Source organism: Diabrotica virgifera, chromosome 1 (genome assembly GCF_917563875.1).
Source record: "Diabrotica virgifera virgifera chromosome 1, PGI_DIABVI_V3a".
Classification (NCBI taxonomy): domain Eukaryota; kingdom Metazoa; phylum Arthropoda; class Insecta; order Coleoptera; family Chrysomelidae; genus Diabrotica; species Diabrotica virgifera.
The window spans coordinates 157,924,930-157,945,476 of NC_065443.1; the positions used below are offsets into that span (position 1 = coordinate 157,924,930).

The 20,547-nt window shown below is 32.3% G+C and overlaps 1 protein-coding gene across 1 annotated transcript in view; it reads left to right on the plus strand.

The window, feature by feature from the left end:
- Positions 1-20,547, plus strand: part of LOC126878797 (protein artichoke-like) — a 146,815-nt gene that overhangs the window by 104,743 nt on the left and 21,525 nt on the right. Inside the window, exon 9 of the mRNA XM_050641692.1 lies at positions 4,918-5,172. Within this exon, the coding sequence (XP_050497649.1) occupies positions 4,918-5,172 (255 nt within the window). The remainder of the gene's footprint in view (positions 1-4,917; positions 5,173-20,547) is intronic.

The following is a 20,547-nucleotide window of genomic DNA, read 5'->3' on the forward strand; positions in this document are numbered from 1 at the left end:
TACATAATATTGTTCAGTTTTGTTTAAAAATGAGATTTCCAAAATTTCACGCTTCAAAAACTCGTAATAACTTAGAAATACATATTTAAAGTCTTCTGCGGTATAAAATAGTTCAAACGACCCGTGACGTCACATAGTTTTACATTAGTTATTATTATGGTTATATTTCGCTGTGTCTAGGTACACGCTAACGTGTACGCAAATAAAAAATTAGGTACACGCGAATTAAACTTCATCAAGCCGGTGGCGTCATTATTTAGAGTGCGCAGTGACTGTATATTTTGGTACATGCTATTTTGATATGTTTAGTGTTTGTTTGATAGAAAAATATTTGTTAAGGGAAGGGAAGCAGAACTATTCAGATGCTTCAAACTTAATTGTAATAAATCAATGTATATATAAAAGTATATAATATTTAGGTTAGCAAAATAAATATATGTATTTAGTTGACATGACACGTACAAAATATTGTTAAAATAATTTGTATACGTAAGTTAATTATTATAATCAACTATTCTAAATGGGAAATAAGCCACAATTTAACTAACAAAATGATTTTATTAACGTTTCGACGTCCAAATCGGATGTCATTGTCAAAATAAAAAATTAGTCAGATTAAATAAATTATTAGAAAAATTTTTTTACTAAGCAACAACATTTTTGTTTAATTTAATAATATTTTGTATTTTGACAAAGACGTCCGATTTAGACGTCGAAACGTTAATAAAATAATTTTTTTAGTTAAATTGTGGCTTAGTTCCCATTTAGAATAGTTGATTACAAAAATACCACAAGGAAATAGCTTCATAACAAGTTAATTATTATTGTGAAAGCTTTAGGTCTTCCTTTTATTTTAATTTTGGACGGTAATACTATTTCACTTATAACTAAAAAAATATATATTAATTTATAGTCTCTTAACTTTTTCATACTGTTTTAAAATGTTGTTAACCTCATTAAAACAACTAAATAATTGTCCACACTGCATAGTTAATTTAAAAACAAACACTAAACAAATAAAAAATAAGAAATCTCTTTACTAATCAATATTAAAATTAAAGTGTAAACACAACGCGATTAAACAAATTCCAACACTCTGACACTCTAACTGTGTCTATACCTAGACACAGCGTTATATTTAGGTATATTCTTCTTCTCCTTCTTTAGTTTATTGGCCTCCACATACTTGGGTATTTGACCAGCTCGTCGTCGGGAAATAAAGTAAAAATATTTATATTCTAATGACATTGATCGTATGTCGTTGTAATAATATATACCAGTTTGTTGAGATTGGAGTTTGATACAGTTTTTGAAGGAAAGGAAAGAAGGTTTACTATTGAAAATAAAACCATTTTGTAAAACTACAAATTTTCTATGAATAGTTCAAACAATCAAAAACACTTTTAACGTCACATAACTGTATTTTTTACTGACGTTTATAATGTCTAATTTAAAATTATATATACATGTGGTGTAGAATGTAAACATACAACGGTGTGACGTCACGACGCGTTTTGGGGTGGCTGGTATAAGTTTAATTTTTAGTCGTCTTTAGGGCCCAAACGAAAGACAAATAAAACTTTTTTTTATCTTTGATACAGGTTCTAAATTATGTTCTGTTGTGATTTATAACATTTTTGTCTTTATGCAAGTTCCCTGTTGTCATGCAAAAAATAAAACATCTTATCCTTTACAAAGTATTCGACATAAATTTCTATAGGTACATTGTTACTTAACACAAAACTTGTGTAAAATTTTTTGGTGCTTCAACGCCCTGTATCTTGAAAACGGATGGCGTTACAAAATTTTTGGTTAAGATGTTTTATTGTTTGCATGAAAACGGCGCGTCGTTTATACGTATACGGCGCAAGAGAAGATAGATTTTTTGTCACAAATTAAACGAGAAATTCAAAAATGATTTTTAATTTGAAATATCTCAGTAGCGTACTTTTTTTCTCCCCGCCAATGTTAATTATAAAATTCTTAATTGTATGTCAAAAAATGCTCAATAACTAGGTATTTCTTAAAACCCGCCAAATTTCATTACAATGTTGTCAGTGGTTTCGGCAAAATCGTAAAAAATGCGTAAAATTATTTGTTCTTCAACGCCATGTATCTTGAAAATGGACGGCGTTACAAAAATTTTTTACTAAGCAAACCCCAATTATTTTCAGTTTTTTATTTATGCTAGAGACGCTTTTACCTTTTTTCAAATCACCCTTTATATTTAGAGTCCAGTTTAATTATTTTATTATTTCTTCTTCTTCTTCTTCTTCTTCTTCTTCTTCTTCTTCTTCTTCTTGTTCACTGCATGGATTAGTTTGTGTCTGTTCGGTCTTATGGGAATTATGATTATCTTTTTCGAGGTTTTTTTACTGATATTCTAATGATATTTTACTGGTGATAATCTACTGATTTCCAGTTTTTCAGGACGTTGTCAATGAATATGTATAAGAGAGGCTGTAGCCGTGCATTATTCCTTGATTGATTTCGATTTGTACGGTCATTTTCTCCCCAGCCGTTGTCATTCTTTATTTCTCAAATTTGTTCTCAGACGACTTGGTCAGAAGCTTTTTCGAAGTCAATGTAAGCTATATGATGTTCAGGAAAAACTGACTGCATTTCTCGATAAGTTGTTTAATTATAAAGATATCACTGCATTCTGGTCTTCTTGAATATCTAACCGAAGTATTTCGGTTATAACCTTTAGTCTGTTGTTACGGATCTTTGCATATAATTTAATTATACATTTAGTAAAATGATGCTTCTATAGTTTCTACAGTCGCTTATGTTGCGCTTTTTGAATAAAGAGATGATCTCCGTTTATTCCATGGATCAGGAATTTTGTAATATCTCTGCCAGCACATATATTAACCCGCCAGTGGTCGCTATTAGAGATTTTCTCTCACGGTTTCAGAAAATTGCGCACAACTTTTTTTTTGGGAAAATATACGCGCTGTAGTTCCTTCTAGTCTCCTAACTATCCTCCCTCGACAATCTAATAGACTCGTCCGCTCAGATAGTGACTCAGTTTACTTATACTCCATCTAATTTACTTATTGTTGCACGTCATCCAGCGTCATAGCCCGAGACGTCACATGATACCAACACGAAATATTTAGGCGGTAGGTGTGTTCTTTTTTAGAATCACCTTGCCGAGTACACTGGCGTTACAGCCACTAGGCATATTTTATTATATGAGCGTAGAAATAATATTCAAAGATTTCTATTAATGTTAACTTAAAGAAATACACAATAATATGTTTCATTTAATTTGTATAAATGGATTATAAAGCGTTTTTATGAAGCACATTTGTTCGGAATACACTGTAACTATAATCGAACGAAGGTGATATTTTGGCATAAATTGGTAACATTTATTTTACAGTTGCGGTGATGACACTTCATATTTGTTTATATTCTTTACTATAGGTATTTGTCTCATTATATTTACTGTTTTTATTATGTACTTTAACGTAAGATTATAACTTAATTCTTGTTTTCTATTTCTAAAGTTTTTATTGATTTACATTGAATATTAATTTGTTTTGCTGTATAATCCACTTCGGCAAAAATTGTGTGATGTATTTGATTTAAAATAAATTCAAGAATTTTTTATAATTGGGCAACAATGTCAACTTAGATGTCTAACCTAAATAATGACGTGCAACGGTAAGTAAATTAGACGGACTGTAGTATCACCATATTGTTGAGTCAGCGCGCTTCATGTGAGAGATTCTCTCATCAAGCGACCACCGGCGTCACCAACTGTGTATAAAAATTAATTTTATTTTTCCCTTTAAAACCTGAAATAATATCCTTTTATGATGTAATAAAAGGCGCCGTGAATGTGATCGATGATATGAAAATCCTATATTCTATTTCACGGGTTAGTTGTAGATGGTCACTTACCATATATTTTTCAATGTTAAATATTGGCGGCATCAATAGTCACATTTTATATAAAGATAATAATAATAAAACAGAAAAACGTCGTGTCTTTTTATTTTAAAGCAAATGGCTTTATCGTTTATGAAACCTCATCTTTTTTATAAAATTATGTAAAGAAACGCAAAAGTTGGATATGTGAGAGAAAATCTCACGCGCGACCACTCGCGTAACAATTTACCTAGCGACCAATGCCGGTTTAAAAGGTGGAGGCATCGTAAGTGGCAGCAAGTGCAGCATATTTAATTGGTTCTGTATTTATGCATCTATCCCATATAAGCTTTTCCATTTTTTTTATTTTTAAGTGGAGTTTGTAGTTCATCTATTATTATTTCATCGACTTCTTCGACTTTGCTATTATCGTCTAAATCTGTGTTATTGATAATTCAGATTGTTTCTTGTTTTTGCCAAAGTGCCTTGTAGTGGTTTATCCACTCGTCTTCTTTGATTGTATTCAGTTTAGCCACTTTTTTATTCGCTGTTTGATTTATTGGTAAACTTCTCGTGTAAGCAGTCTAGCATTTTTTTTTTAATTATACATATTCTGTATGCCTTTATCTTGGGCAAAGAAATTCTAGATTCTGTTTCTTGTTTATCGCTGTTTGCAGTTCTTCGGTAAACAATCGTAGTTTATGTTGTTCGTATCTTTCACTTTTTTACTATTGCTTGCCTTGGCTGAATTGTCTATGCAGTACAAGTAGGTATCTTGGACTGAACTTTTTAATTGGCGAATAGTTTTTTCAATTTAAATTTAACTACTTATGATATTATAGATATCTAGAAAAAATAGTCTTGAGTAGATGTCTCTACCTCTATGCTCTATAAATCCTCGTGTCTTGCATAAAGTTTTTATCTTTCATCTAAGGTTGCGAGTTTTGTTAGTTCTTTCCCATCATTTGCTTGGCTCTCGCCAAAGGTTCCAGTTTATTACTCCATTTATAAAAATATTAACATTTATTTCCTTTTTAGTGATGAATCCGAAGAATATCCAGAAATTGATGACGATATCAAACCGTTAGAAAATCAGTTGCAGGAAAAAAATTATAATTTAGAACAAATAACTAATAGAAGTTCGTTACTTATTTCGGCTGATAGTACATCACAGGCCAATAATAGAAACAAGAAAAGTCAACTGGTAGATGGAAAGATTAACATTACCCGGTTAGAAAGTATCGCAAACGTTCAAGTATTTAATAAGAGCGAATCTCACAGTTTTATTAAAGAGTAAGTAGAATACAGTCATTACATCTAATTATAATACTCATAAATACAATCACATATGCAGATAAAACAGTTATATTGAGTGTTAGCATGAATGGATTGCAATGTCTCTTAAATGCAGGGCTGCTTTATCCATTAGGCAATATAGGCAGCTGCCTAGGGCGGCAAGTTGTAAGAGGGCGGCACAGGGGCGTCATTTGAAATTTTGATTGGGGGGGCAAGCATTATATAATATACAATACATTATATATGATGTAATGATGAAAACTGAAAGCATTTTTTGTAAATTTCAGTCATTTTCAGTTTCAGGGGGGGCAACTGCCTCCCCTAACCCTACCAAATGACGCCCCTGGGGCGGCAAAAATACTGTACAAAAAATATTTGTATTTAAAAATTAAAATCGAATAACAAATATGTATGTATATTCATCATTCATCCATCAATGAAATAGAAGTGGGCATTCGTTTCTAAATAAAAGAAATTGCATTCACATCAAAAATAAAACAAACATAGCATTCTGTTATCTTAACCCTAACACTAGTCATCCAAAAAGAACGGAAGTCATAAATTTAGTGATTATTGGGCCGCCAGAAGCTCGGCAAAGACGGTGAATTGACTGAACACATCAATATTGCACATATTGCAGAAACTAAAGATTACAGGACGAAATCGAGTTAGAGTTGGGATTTTCAAACTGTATTATTACAAGTAGATAACATTCGTGTCGTCGCACTGATATAATACTCCAGCCAGGGAAATAGGCAAGAAATAGACCATGTTCGGGACAATGAAATATCAAGGTAGCTGACTTCTTTAGTTACTGTTGACTTGACCTATAGGATGAAAACCTACATGTGTCCTGCCTAGAGTTCGTGTTTTTTAGTTATTAACAATTTAGTGCAATCAACGCGATTTTTGATATTTTTTGCACTCAATTAAAAAGCTAAATAGTTGACATAAAATTACAAAATTTATTTTTTTAGAACATTGAAAAACCTTCAAAATGACGATTTTTGAAAGTCAAAAAGTTAATTTGTTGCTTCGTAAACTGCAAAATAACTGAAAATCGTTATTTATTAATAACTTTTACTAAAACTAACTTAGAACTGTAGTGTTTCACTTTACTCAAAGTTGGGTATTATTGGGGTACATAACAAACTCCCAAAATTTGAGACCGATCCATTAATTAGTTTAAACTTAGGTATTCTATTTGTTTATCCCAGATACCTTTATTTTGCAATAACAAATGACAGAAAATAAAGAAGATAGGACAATTCTGCGTATGCCAAATGAAAGTAGAAAAGTGATACTATCAAAATGTATTAAGAAAAGATAAAAAATTATCTAATATAGTAAAAAATATTAGTTTATAAGCATTTACAATAACTTTAAAAATTTTGTCCGTAGAAAACATCTTCTTACATAGGTATTCGAAAAGATGATATTTTACTCGAATTTTTAAAAATGTAGTTCAAATGATGACTGGTCATAGTAAGTGAAGGGGGAGCTTCTGCGTTGATTGCACTAAATTGTTAATAATTAAAAAACGACCGCGAACTCTAGGCAGGAAACATGTAGGTTTTCATCCTATAGGTCAACAATTAAAACAGTTGTCAGCTACCTGGCGGGAGCCGAAAAATGCACGAGTTCAAAAACTAAAAAAGCAACTTAAAACTACTACCTACCATTTTCTATATCTTGGGATCTACTCAATGGATTTTGATATTTCTTCTTTTGATTTGTATGTACTTTTGTGTACATTACAAATATGCAATTTGTCTAGACATTTATTAATTAATAAACAGCCTAAATTTTTTTAAACAATTTTTGAAAAAATAATCTTCTCTCAAAAATCCATTTTTTGTAATGATACTATCATTATTAATCATAGAAAAAGTTAAGGTATATTTTAATGAATAAATTATGTTCAATAAATTATTATTTAATTAAAATAATTTATTTATTAAAATATACTTTAACTTTTTCTATGATCATTAATGATGATATGATTAAGAAAATACGAGTAGATATTTGGAAAAAAATAATTTTTTCAAGGAATGTTTAAACAAAGTAGACCCTTTATTAATTAATACATTTATAATAAAATTGCATGTAATGTATGTAGAAATTACATACAAATTAAATTGTTAATAATTAAAAAAACGGAGGTGAACTCTAGACAGGACACGGGTAGGTTTTCTTCCTATAGGTCTACAATAACTAAAAAAGTAGTCAGCTACCTGAATATTTCAGTTATTATGAAAATGATGTAACAGTGTGAAACAGTTTCAGTGAAATAACAGTTAAAAAATAACGGCTACTGCTATCGCAACACATTCCTATGTTATACTAGTGCAAATTGCAAATTATACATAATCATAATTTTTCATTATTATGTAAAACATTATGTGTTTGTTTTCACTGGTCAAAAGTGAATTCATACCATACTGTGATTTTTGTTCTTCTCACTTGTATAAAATATTATTTTTTATAAATTCTACGTTCCACTCTCGGCTCGGTAAGTAAGAAATATTCAGATTTTCAGTCGGAAAAATGAAAGAATACCCATGAACGAACATATAAAACACGTTGTATTTTCCTGTCACAGTGTCACAAAGAAAATTGTCCAGTGCAAGTACATGAAACAATAATTATTACATGTACTTGCGCTGGCCAATTTTTTGTGTGACACGGTGACCGGAAAATACAGCGTGTTTTATATGTTCGTTCATGGGTATTCTTTCATTTTTCCTACTGTGTGTATTATATTTACCTATATTTATTATAACTATTGGACCAAGAGCTAGCAATGTCGGAAAAGAAAACTGGTTCTTTAATATAATATTATTCCCTATGCTTCCTCGAACACCGTACCGGCCATCTGGCTACTGATACAGGTTGCGTTCATTACTGCGCAGCACACCTGTACAGGTAAATATATCGACTTTAAAATTATTTTTTCTACAACCGTATTAAAAATGCAATTTTTAGCATTCCATTGGAGCGTTAAAAATGCTACTTTAAAGCACTAGCAAATACATTAGATGGTATTTGGTATTATTCTACAACCGTGTTAAAAATGCAATTTTTAGCATTCCATTGGAGCGTTAAAAATGCTACTTTAAAGCACTAGCAAATACATTAGATGGTATTATACCGTCTAATGTATTTGGCACTAGTGCTTTAAAATTTTTAAGGCACATCAGTTGCAGTTAAAAGTGAATTGTCAAATTGTGAAACGTCAAAATATTTATATTTCATTTAATAATATTAATATTAATAGTACAACTTGCGCAATTTGAAAATGGTGGTTTAAAAGGTATTTTAAAATTTAATTTAAACTGTATTATTGCATTTTTAACACGTTTGTAGAAAAAACAAGTTTATGTAACGGTATATGTTCGCTAAGAATTTTTAGACATTCCCCTCGAGTGTAGACAACCAGTTCTACCTTTTACGGGTCATAGGTTTTATGGTTTCAGCAATTAACAAAAATATTGTATTTTATAAATTTATAACGTTTGTAGAAAAAATATTGTATGATATACGTGTTAAAAAGTACATTTTTAAGGCACTCATGTGAATTGCAGAATTCGCTTCTCTCATTCTGCAAACTTTCACATGCGTGCCTTAAAATTGTACTTTTAACACTTATATCATAAATAACTATTTGGGCGAAAAAATTTTTTGTCATTACTTTTTAAACATTATTAGAAATATGAATTATAATTGCCAGACATTTCTGTGGTTTAAAAAATAATGACAAAAAAATTTTTCGCCTTAAAATAATTTTAAAATCAATATACAAGTTGATTGATTAGTGTGATAATGCTCAGTAGATCCGCTATAGTAATAGATAGCAATAAAAGTTATTAACAAAAATTGTAGCCAACTTTGATCTTCATATTACGAAATTAGTTAGAATGTTACAGGGTGTTCGACAATATAGTGGCAGACCAAACTTAAGTTTTTTTTTTAATGGAACACCCTATATTTTATTTTATATTCGAAATCCTCGTAACTTATCCATCACAAAAATATAAAGGTTTGTTATGTTATAAAAGGGCTTTTACAAAGGTATAACCAATTTTCTATGAAAATCGTAACAAGTTCAGCTCGCTGTATAAATAAAAATAAGCACAACAGCAATGGTTTATTGGTGCCATATATTTTTTTGTTGGTTGTGAAAATTTTTAAGAATTGTTGATATTGCTCATTTTCTTTTTATCGAATACATCGTGAGTTAAAACGCAAGTACATTCTTTTCCCAGAAATTTTAAATGGAACACCCTATATTTTATATATTCGAGATATTTTCATTTTTTAGCCCAAGATATTAATTAGGATGTTCGATTTAAAATTAATGCAAAAATAATGTACTTGCGTTTTGAATCATCCTGTGTTCGATATGAAGAAAATTAGCAATATCAACCAATTTTATAAATTTTGACAATCAACAAAAAAATATGGACCAATAAGCCATTGCTGTTGTGCTTATTTTTATTTATACAGGGAGCTGAACTTATTACGATTTTCATAGAACATTAATTATAACTTTGTAAATACCTTTTATAACAAAACAAACCTTTATATTTTTGTGATGGGGAAGTTAAGAAGATTTTGAATATAAAATAAAATATAGGGTAATCAAACAAGCTTACATTTTAGAAAAATATAAGCTTGTTTGATTTTTTCCGAAATAATGCAAGTTTTGGATCTGCATTGACTCCCCTATGAAATAAATTTATTTACCCTTATTGTTAAAGTATCACTTATAGTAATATTTACAAAAAAAATGCATGGCGTCTTTTTATACTAGTAATATGTAACATTAGGCTTGATGTAAAATAAAGAATATTTTTAATACATTTCCAAACAATACATTTCTTATTTAAGGGACCGTTCAAGTATTACGTAACGCAGGTTGGGGGGGGTCAAAAATCTTCAAAAATTGCGTTACATAGGGGGGAGGGGGGTCAAAAATCTTCAAAAATCGCGTTACGTAATACTTGAACGCTCCCTAAATAAAAAATTCTGCTTGCATTTTTTTTCGCAAAAATAGTACATTTTTGAAGGGCGGCTACTAGAGAATTGCCTAGGGCGGTAATTGACCTAAACGCGGCCCTGCTTAAATGCTAACAAGAGACGGCACTGCACGAAGTATTAACTATTTTAAGACAAAGTATACCTATGACATTTAGTCGTTCGCTATATCAAGATACACAGTTACACGTAGGTAAGTAGCTAAACAATACCAGAGACATTGAACAACTGATGACATCGGTAATAAAGAAGAATCCATCAAATTCACCATGGAACAGGAAAAACAACAACACACTTCCTTTTCTAGATATGCTCATCACAAAAAGAGACACAGGATATGCAACCAAAATCTGCAGAAAACGAAACCACACCAACAGATTTTTAAATTATCACTCCAAGCACAACGTAAACATTTATTCATTAAGGTTTTAACAAAAAATGACTAACTGTTGTCTTTTATAAACAAGGAATTCCACAAGATTGAAGAAAAGTAACAACAAAATACCACACACATTCCAAAGACATCCAAAAGAAGGGATTCAAAGACAACTACCATATTATGGAGGGTCCAGGGGGAAAACATGATAAGCGCCATTTTGCTAATTTTACAGGAGAGCGAAGAAACGCTTCAAAAAGTAGTAATATGAAAACTGCAATACTAATTTGTAATAATTATGGTTGCTAGATTTACTAATTGTGGTAATAGGACATGAAATAAATACTAAACTTTGGAAACCAGAAATATTTTAATATAAATAAGTATAAAGATTAATATGATTATAAAAATCATATTATTTGAAGTGAATATATAACAAACTGAAAACAATATTTTCAAAATTCACTCGAATATAAAATAATAATTATTTGTGAGGGAGTTGTGAAAAATACTCTGAGGATAAAGACATGGATAAAACATGAACGTTAACGTTGACGCAATCAAATTGACTTTCAAGTTATTTCCCTGGATGGCTGGTGGTTATCAGGTTCTTTACCTGTATGTATATGTTTAATAGGCATAATCCTGAGAGTTAACAGTTTATTTTCCTATAGAGTTTATACATTTTGTATGGACCAGTTAGACATAGGTGAGGATGGTCCACAATGAGACAAAATTCACTTTATTATTTTTTTATTTTTTTTTTTTTCAGTAGACAATTATTTTCAAATTTAGTATTCTAGAAACTTTGACGTTTTCTCTACGTTTTACATTGAAATTGATGATCTGTGACTGATTTCAATCAGCTTCATACAGTTTTTTAAAATCATTGCAAGTGTCTCATTGTGGCCCAAGCATGGGCCACAATGAGACACCTGGATTTTTCCAACTTCTCCTTAAAAAACTTATTTCTACATCACCATTTATGTCCTTTGATTTTACCTATTACCTTTTACATATGTAATAAACATCTCTCATGTCTTTAGCCTCAAATTTAACAAGGACAACATCTTTAACATTTGGGTCTTCATCAATGGGCTTAAATTTTGAAGGATTAGCTCTTTCTTGCTGGTCATTATCAGTGTCTGAAAACTTCTTTTTACTGTTACTAGAAGCAGTAATTTCAAATTCCTCGCTGCTCTCACTTGAAACATAGTGTCTATGTCTGACTGCCTACAAAAATTCTGTCTCATTGTGGCCCAATGTATCTGTCTCATTGTGGCCCAATGCACAGTGTTTTACTCTTTTGTTATTATATCCGATTTAAACATAGAAACTCAAAATGTAAATATCATGAAATTCAACAATATAAACATGTGTTATATGTTAGTTATAAAAAGTAACAGAATATCTGCTTAACTGGGTAATATTTTGTGATGAAATAGAGTGACGAAAAAACTTCTGGTGTCGAAAAAGTACGGAAGTCAAACAATCTGTAATAGAGTGATAGTGGTAATGTAGGGTTATATGGGTAAAGATGAAATTCATAGAACTGCTCACAGAGTGCAGCACCTGTAAAGCTCCGCTACATTTAAATTCTTTAACTAGCTCAGAGTGGCTCATGTCTCATTGTGGCCCACTCTACCCTACTATAATTTTGTAAAACCTTAAAATTAATAAATTGGCGCTTATCATGTTTTCCCCTAGATCGTCATATGCAAAAAGCTAATCAGAAAAATTAAAAAGCATTGGAAACAAGTACAATATCACAACAACATTCAAAACAACCAACACTATGGGATCTATCCTGTCCAAAACCAAACCCAACAATACACAAGGAAGATCCAAAAACTGCACCTACAAAATACCTTATGAATTCGACAACTTCTACGTGGCAAGACCACTAAGTATCAGGGTTAACTAATATGAAACATACATCAAGAAGAGACTTCCAAAAATCCCCGATATGCAAACATGCCTGGTCCAAGGAGCACAGACCACAATTGAAAGATGCATCAATAATCATAAAATAAAAACAATAAAAAAGAGGAAAGTCAAAGAAGCAGCCCTCATCCTACTCAACGAAGAAAAACGTGTAGGAAATTCATCAACAGAATGCAACAGGCTTTGGTTACCAATACTAAAAAAAGAAATCAAGAACAAGAGAATACGAACAAGAGATAAATGAAAAACAGTCCATCGAATGTCTCATACCTAATACATAATGTGTAACACAGAACATAACTCTGAAAAAAGAAATTTTTAATTTAATTAAATAATTTTTTCTATGTCTTTATAATATATATCTCTGTATAAAATTTATATGATATAGAGATATATTATAAAGATATAGATAGGTACATAGAAAAAATTGTTTAATGAAATTAAAAATTTAATCTTTTTTCAGAGTTATGTTTAATATATATTTTTATATACCGGGTGTCCACTTATATTTTCCCCCATTTTAACTGCCTATAACTTCTAAACGGCTCAAGATAGAAATATGCGGTCTTTGCCGAAATGTTTCATTTTAGTAAAAGTTTGGTCTGAATGGATTGAATTTTTTATATCGCTTTCAAATACGAAAAGAAAAATGGCGGATTTTTGAAAAAAACGTTGTTGACTTTTTTTAATGGAATACCCAGTATATTTTTTTGCAAATTGAAAAGTCATTCACCTATCCAGTGATGTAAAGTTTTTCAAAATCGGTTGTCAAATCACTGAGTAATTAATTTTTAAAATGAGGGGTGCAACGTGGATATCACATACCTAAATAACATAACTGAGCAAAATGATATTATGTTATGTGATTTCCACATTGCATCTCTCATTTTAAAAATTAATTGTTCAGTCATTTGGCAACCGATTTTAATAAATGTTATATCGCTGGATAGGTAAATGACCGTTTTTCAAGATACAAAAAAAATATACTGGGTGTTTTAATAAAAAAAGTCAACAACGTTTTTTTGTCAAAAATCCGCCATTTTTTATTTAAAAGCGATACAAAAATTGGTCAGTTACCCAAAACCTTGAAAAAACGGTCATTTATCTATCCAGCGATATAACATTTTTTAAAATCGGTTGTCAAATGACTGAGCAATTAATTTTTAAAGTGGGAGATGCAATGTGGAAATCACATCAATTCGCTTAGTTATGTTATATAGGTATGTGATATCCACGTTGCACCTCTCATTTTAAAAATTAATTACTCAGTGATTTGACACCCGATTTTGAAAAACTTTATATCACTAGATAGGTGAATGACCTTTCTTTCAATTTACAAAAGAATATACTGGGTGTTTCATTAAAAAAAGTCAACAACGTTTTTTTCAAAAATCCGCCATATTTTATTTCGTATTTTAAAGCGATATAAAAAATTCAATCCATTCAGATAAAACTTTTATCAAAATAAAACCTTTCAGTGAAAATCGCATATTTTTATCTTGAGCCGTTTAGAAGTTATAGGCAGTTAAAATGGGGGAAAATATAAGTGGACACCCGGTATTTTAATATATATTTAATGCAATTAAATAAATTATTATTAAATTTAAAAAATTGAGAATGGAATTTAATTTAAATTTGATTTTTTTCAACAATCACACCTACGATATAATAGTCAGAATTTGATACCCCTGGTGGTACCTAAGTAACAAACATCAATTAAAACAATGTTTTTCAACCACACAATAGGGTAGATATCGGAGGTACTTAATATCCTATTTTTGCACTCATTGACTGTCGTACATAATATCATATTTCAAAATTCTTTTTAAATACGTTTTTTTGGCCTTAGGTTCAAAGTGGTTCAGTGGTTAAGGTCATCACAACTGCCGTCACATTCACATGTATCTGTTTCTGATAGTTTTATTTTATACAGGTATGACTTTACTGTAGCATGTCCAAAAAAGCATCTAACGTACATGGTGTAAATTTTTCGAGAGATGGGACTTCTCTCGCTTAGGAGAGAAGACGGAAGAGTTGGATATATATTGCAATATGTATTTTTGCTACTGTTAGTAAAGGATTGCCACTCAATTTCCCAACTAAGTCTAAGGGTAAGAACACAGCAAGTAAGTCGAGGTGGATGTGTAGGTCGCGGTAGATACCACTAGTTAAGTCGCGGTCGATGTCGACAGCACATAGCAAGGAGGTCACCTGCGCTGTCGTCGAGCTAGAACCACTATCAAGTGAAGTAGTTTAATGAAATTTGAATGACAAAAAGACTGTGCTTTTGCGATGTTGTGTCAGTCAAGTTATGATAGTGATGAAATGCCAGCTGTAAATAATCAGATCCTCCTTCATATTTCAAAAATTTACTGAATTTAATTACTTTAGAAATTCAAAAATAAACTAAATACAAAAAAGGGATTATATAAAAAGTATCAACTCAGATAGCGCAGGTAATAACAACTTGGCTTCTAACAACGAATCAATCACAGGAAAGCATCCTTGTAGGCCGCGCAGTAGACATTCATGTAAAACAAACTCAAAAGCATCGATGTAAACCTCCTGAATGGCATCGCGCTAAACCTCCACCGCGACTTACGTGCTCTGTTTACTTCCATTCATTACAATGTGTTTGTTTTACATGGATGTCGACATCGACCGCGACCGACAGCTACACCTCCAGCGCGACTCACTTGCTCTGTGCTTACCCTATAAAACGTGTTTCTTCCTAGCTGCAACTATATCCCATTTGGGCAACTCATTGTATTCTAGGCCCACTAAAGTGGCGTCTTAGACCTATCAGAATGACCTTTTACCCACACAAAGCAAACATTTCTTCTTAGCAAACTTAGGAGCCTTATCTTGTCAAGTGCATCTACAATTAGCCTGTTGGTATATATGTGTTTAGAGAAGTGTCTTAATGCGAGCAGGACGGACTGTGAATCGGACAGAATTATATACCTTTCGAAATTTAATGTGGTATTAACTATCCAATCCAATGCCTTGACAATGGCTACCAGTTCAGCTGTGAATATTGAGCAATCTGATTTTAATTTATACTGAAAATAATCCTGAGTATTTTCTATATAAAAGGCACAGCCCACACCAGCAGACGATTTTGAGCCATCGGTATAAATTTTACAAGAGTGGTTAGCCTGAAGCTTATCCTGTACTACTAAATTTTCGTGAACAACTAAACTATGTGAAGGAATTATTACAATAGGTTTGTATTCATACTCTCTCTCCTGTCGTTTCCCCATTACTGAGGATCGTGATTTCTTCCAATATTCCTAACAATGTTTCTCCATTGGTCTCTATCTTCAGCTGCTCTAAGAGCTTCGCAGAATGAGTTTCCTCTGCGAACAACGTGACCAAAGAATTGCAGAATTCGTTGCAGACATATTGTGGACAGCCTTTTTTTAATATTGAGTTGGTTTCGAATGGAAACGTTTGTCCCATGAGCTGTCCAAGGTATGCGCAGCATTCTTCTCCAGCACCACATCTCAAAGGCATCAATTTTATGGCGCTCGCATGCGCGAAGAGTCCAAGTCTCTGCTCCGTATAGAAATATTGAGAATACAAGGGCATTCACCAGTCTCATCTTGATATTTTGAGAGAGAGATCTGTCTTTCCAAAGTTTAGTTAGGCGACTCATCGCATTTTTTGCCATACCAATACGTCTCCGAACTTCTGCTTCACAGTTACCATCGTTAGTTATACTAGACCCGAGATAGACAAAGGTGTTTACTATCTGGTATTCCTGTAATATATTAGTCAGTTGAATAGTGTCAAATCTGTCGACCACCATTATTTTTGTCTTAGCTTTATTGACTTTCAGACCAACTTTATTGCTTTCGTATTCATACAGTATGTCATAATTAGAGCAAAAAGATGGAATCCCTTCTCCGTTAAATGAATAATGTGATAGGTTGGGAAAAGCAATAGATAGGGTCGGAGAGTTTTTATTTGCCCACCATTTGTTTGTTAGATTTTCAACAGAGAGGCAAGATATTTTTTGTAACAAGCTGTTTTGTTTATTAAACTCGCATTTAAGAATAAATTTTTCTGCCAACAATAGGCGTCTTAAATGTAATGGAGGCTCGTTACATTCTGCCAGAAGAGCTGGTGTAGGAGTAGATTTGAGGGCTCCTAGGACTAACCTTAAAGCTTTGAATTGAATTCGATCCAGTTTAATCAAACGAGATTTTGTCGCAGATCCATAAAGAAAACTTCCATAATCCAAAATTGATCTGGTATATACTCTGTAAAATAATAAGTTTATTTTCGGGTCTGCTCCCCAATCGTATCGATTAACGGCCTTAAGAATATTGAGGCTTTTTTCACATTTGTTAATGCAGTTACTAATATGCTCATTCCAGGTAATTTTGAATCCAAGGTAACACCTAGGTATGTAAAAAATTATATACAGGGATCTCCAGCTGTGATAGCTCTAAATTACTAATGTTTGGTAACCTGTGTCTCGAAAAAAATACCACTCCTGACTTCTTAGGTGAGATATCAAGTCCATGGTCATCAAAATACCTTTTACAGTAAAACATATTTACTTTAAGGTCATTAACACATTGCTGAAAAGTATTTTTCTCAACATAGAAACAGAACTCATCAGCATATTGTAAGATGTTACACTCCATTCCCATAGTACCTATGTAAATTTAAAGAATACTTACAAGTTAAAGAGCAAAGGACTAAGAACTGAGCCCTGGGGTAAACCTTTGTTAACTATCCTTGGGCCGGTCAATGAATTATTTAGCCGCATATGGACTTGTCTATTTGTAAATAGATTGACTAGGACATACGCGCATTTACTCGGCACTCCTAGTTTAACAAGTTGCTCAAACAGCAGGTCGAGAATAACATTATCATATGCACCAGAAATATCCACAAATAATGCAGCAATATATTGGTTTTTAGAGTAAGTTAACTGGATATCGGTTGCTAAGTGTGAAATGCAATCCATAGTGCCTTTTCCTCTACGAAACCCAAGCTCGCCGCAGTGGCGGCTCGTGACCTCAGTATGCGGGTAGGCGACACATATACCTTTATATATACTCTATAGTCTACTATACTCTACGTATTATAAATATACTTGTATACCTATATACACAGTGTGTCGCAATTAAGATGAAGACACCCCTATATTGCGGCTATCAAAATAAATACTGATTTAAAATTTTGCAGTCAAGCAAGTGCGATGGTTCACATTTTTTAAGATAGTCATAGTCAACTCAAATTTAAATTTCAAACGCGAATCTGCACACAGGGCGAATTTTCGATATTTTGCTTCGCGTTAGAGATATCGGAAAAAGTTATTTGGAAAATTCGTTCCAAATATTATTCTAACCCCACGTATCAAATTTTATGACAAAATTCGCACTTTTAGTTTTTTCAGTATTTGTAGTCCGGATCCTAAAACATACAATTGGCTATCCCGAGATGCAGCTCGGGACAACCATTGTCGAAGGCTCAAAAAAATGTAGCCTAACCTAGCCCCAAAAAGTTCCCGGAAATTCTCGTCCACTAGACAAGCCACATTACAGCGCTGTGCTTAGCGTAAAGAATGAGAGACGCATATCATTTTGTTCTATTCTTTAGGCGGATTTGAAAAGTGCCTGACTATAGGGTAGTGCCCTACCTATAGACTATATAGGAGGGAGTAGCACTACTAGGAGGAGCATACAATAATTACAACTTCGAAGAGAAATTAAAAAATAGCTTTTTTGTTTTAGATACTTACGTATTGTGTCAAAATTTATAAATTACAATTTTGAAATAAGTAATTTATATTAATAAATAATTTATTATTGTATTGTACACTTGAAGAGGTTAGGCGGCGCCTACCTTGCCTACCCCGACGGGCCGCCCCTGGCTCGCCGTCTGGGTAGAGATTGTTACTTTCCATCCACCATTCTAATCTGTTTTTCATGACTCGTTCAAATGTTTTCAATATATATGACATTAGACTAGACTTACTTACTTACTAGCCAACGCCCACCCTTGGCATGTTAGCCATTTGGTGGCGCGCTGACCAGTATTGGCGAGGAACCGCAAAGTGAGCGACGCCTGGTGGCGAATTTGAAAAGCATCAACTCAAGGAAAACATTGACTTTGCCATTAATTTGTGTACATATTTGCGGTCAGTTTATGTTGTAATTAACAATAATTTCGACTTAAAAAAACTATTGCAGTGTTCCTCAGTATTCATTCCTTTTATACTCTACGTAATGATCTAGATTAACCAATGCCAAATCACACATTTTGTTAATTTATCGTTTGTATTAAACGTAGTATTTTTTAATGTTTAAGCGACTGCAAAATTAAATAAATAAACAAAATGTAGTATATATTCTGTACATAGAATGTACATTGTTATGCAAAATATCCCAACCACTTCGTAACTTCCAGAACACAATTATTATAAAATAAATTCACCTACTTAGTTTCCAGTTTTTATTTAATTAAAAATTGTTATCTGTTGGTGTAAAATAAACTGTAGTGCACCTATTAATTAAATTAAAAACAAAATTAGAAATCCTTTCTTTCTTTCTTTCTTTCTCATAATCCTTAGTGCCCTTCAGGGCGTCGGATGTCGGGTTCCGCCTTTTATCCACTTCTTCCAATTGCTTCTATTGGTGGCCAGTTTCTTCATATCCCTCATACTGATGTGTCTCCTTTCACCTATATCTTGGATCTGGTCCATCCATGTCTTCCTCGGCCTTCCCTTTTTTCTTTTGTTTCCCATTTTGGCTTCATGTACCTTCTTTGTAAGTCTATTTTGCTCCATTCGTTGTATGTGTCCAAACCAGCTTAATTGTTTGTTTTCGATCTTCCTAATTATCGGTTCTTGTTCCAACTCTCTTCTTATATCTTCATTTCTGAATCTGTCAAACTTCGTAACTCCGGCTATTTTTCTCATGTATTTCATCTCCGTCGCGTTTATCATTGATTCATGTTTCTTTTGGACAATCCATGTTTCCGCCCCATATGTCATTATCGGATTTACTATGCTGTTATATACTCTGAGTTTAGTTTTGTTGCTTATTTCTGACTTTCCAAAAATTGTATTATTTAAAGAGTAATACACGCTAGTTGCCTTCTTCAGTTTATTACTTATTGCCAAGTCCGTTTTCCCATCATCTGTTATTATATTTCCCAGATATTCAAAAGTAGATACATGTTCTATTACTTTTTCCCTTACTATTATATTAGTATTCCTTTCTCTTTTCTCATCTTCATTTATTATCATAAGTTTTGTTTTGTTGAGGTTCATTTCCATTTTTAATTTATGTATCTCTTTTTGCCAAATATCTATTAGTTTCTGCATTTTCTCTACTGTGTCTGTGATTAGAACTATATCATCAGCGTATAGAAGGGAGTTGATCTTTATTGCATTTAAGTTTTTATATCCTACTATGTATTGAAGGTTTCTTGTTTGATCTTTGGTATTTTTGATTAAAGTATCCATGACTATTATAAACAAGAGGGGGCTTAGTCCATCTCCTTGTTTAATTCCCTTATCCCATTTAAAAGTGCCTGATCTTTCTCCATTTATTTGTACTTGGCCTTCTACTTCCATATATATATAGATTTTATGACTTTTATCATCTTTTTTGGTATATTATAGCTCTCCAATATTTTCCACAATATTTCTCTGTTTATCGTATCAAATGCCGCCTTCAGATCGACGAACATGAGAAATAGTTCATTCCCTTTACGGCATTGTCTCTCTATTATATTTCTTATGATGTAGACGTTATCGTTTGTTTGACGGTTTGATCTGAATGCAGCCTGTTCGTCTTCCAATTCTTTCTCTATCACTGATCTTAGACGCTTCTCTATAATTCTCGTGTATACCTTGAAGGCGACCGATGACAAGCATATTGCTCTATAATTCTCGCATTCATTATGTTGTCCTTTTTTGTATATTGGTAGAACTATGTTCTTCTTCCAGTCATCTGGGATTTTCTCTGTACTCCATGCTTCCTTGCATATCT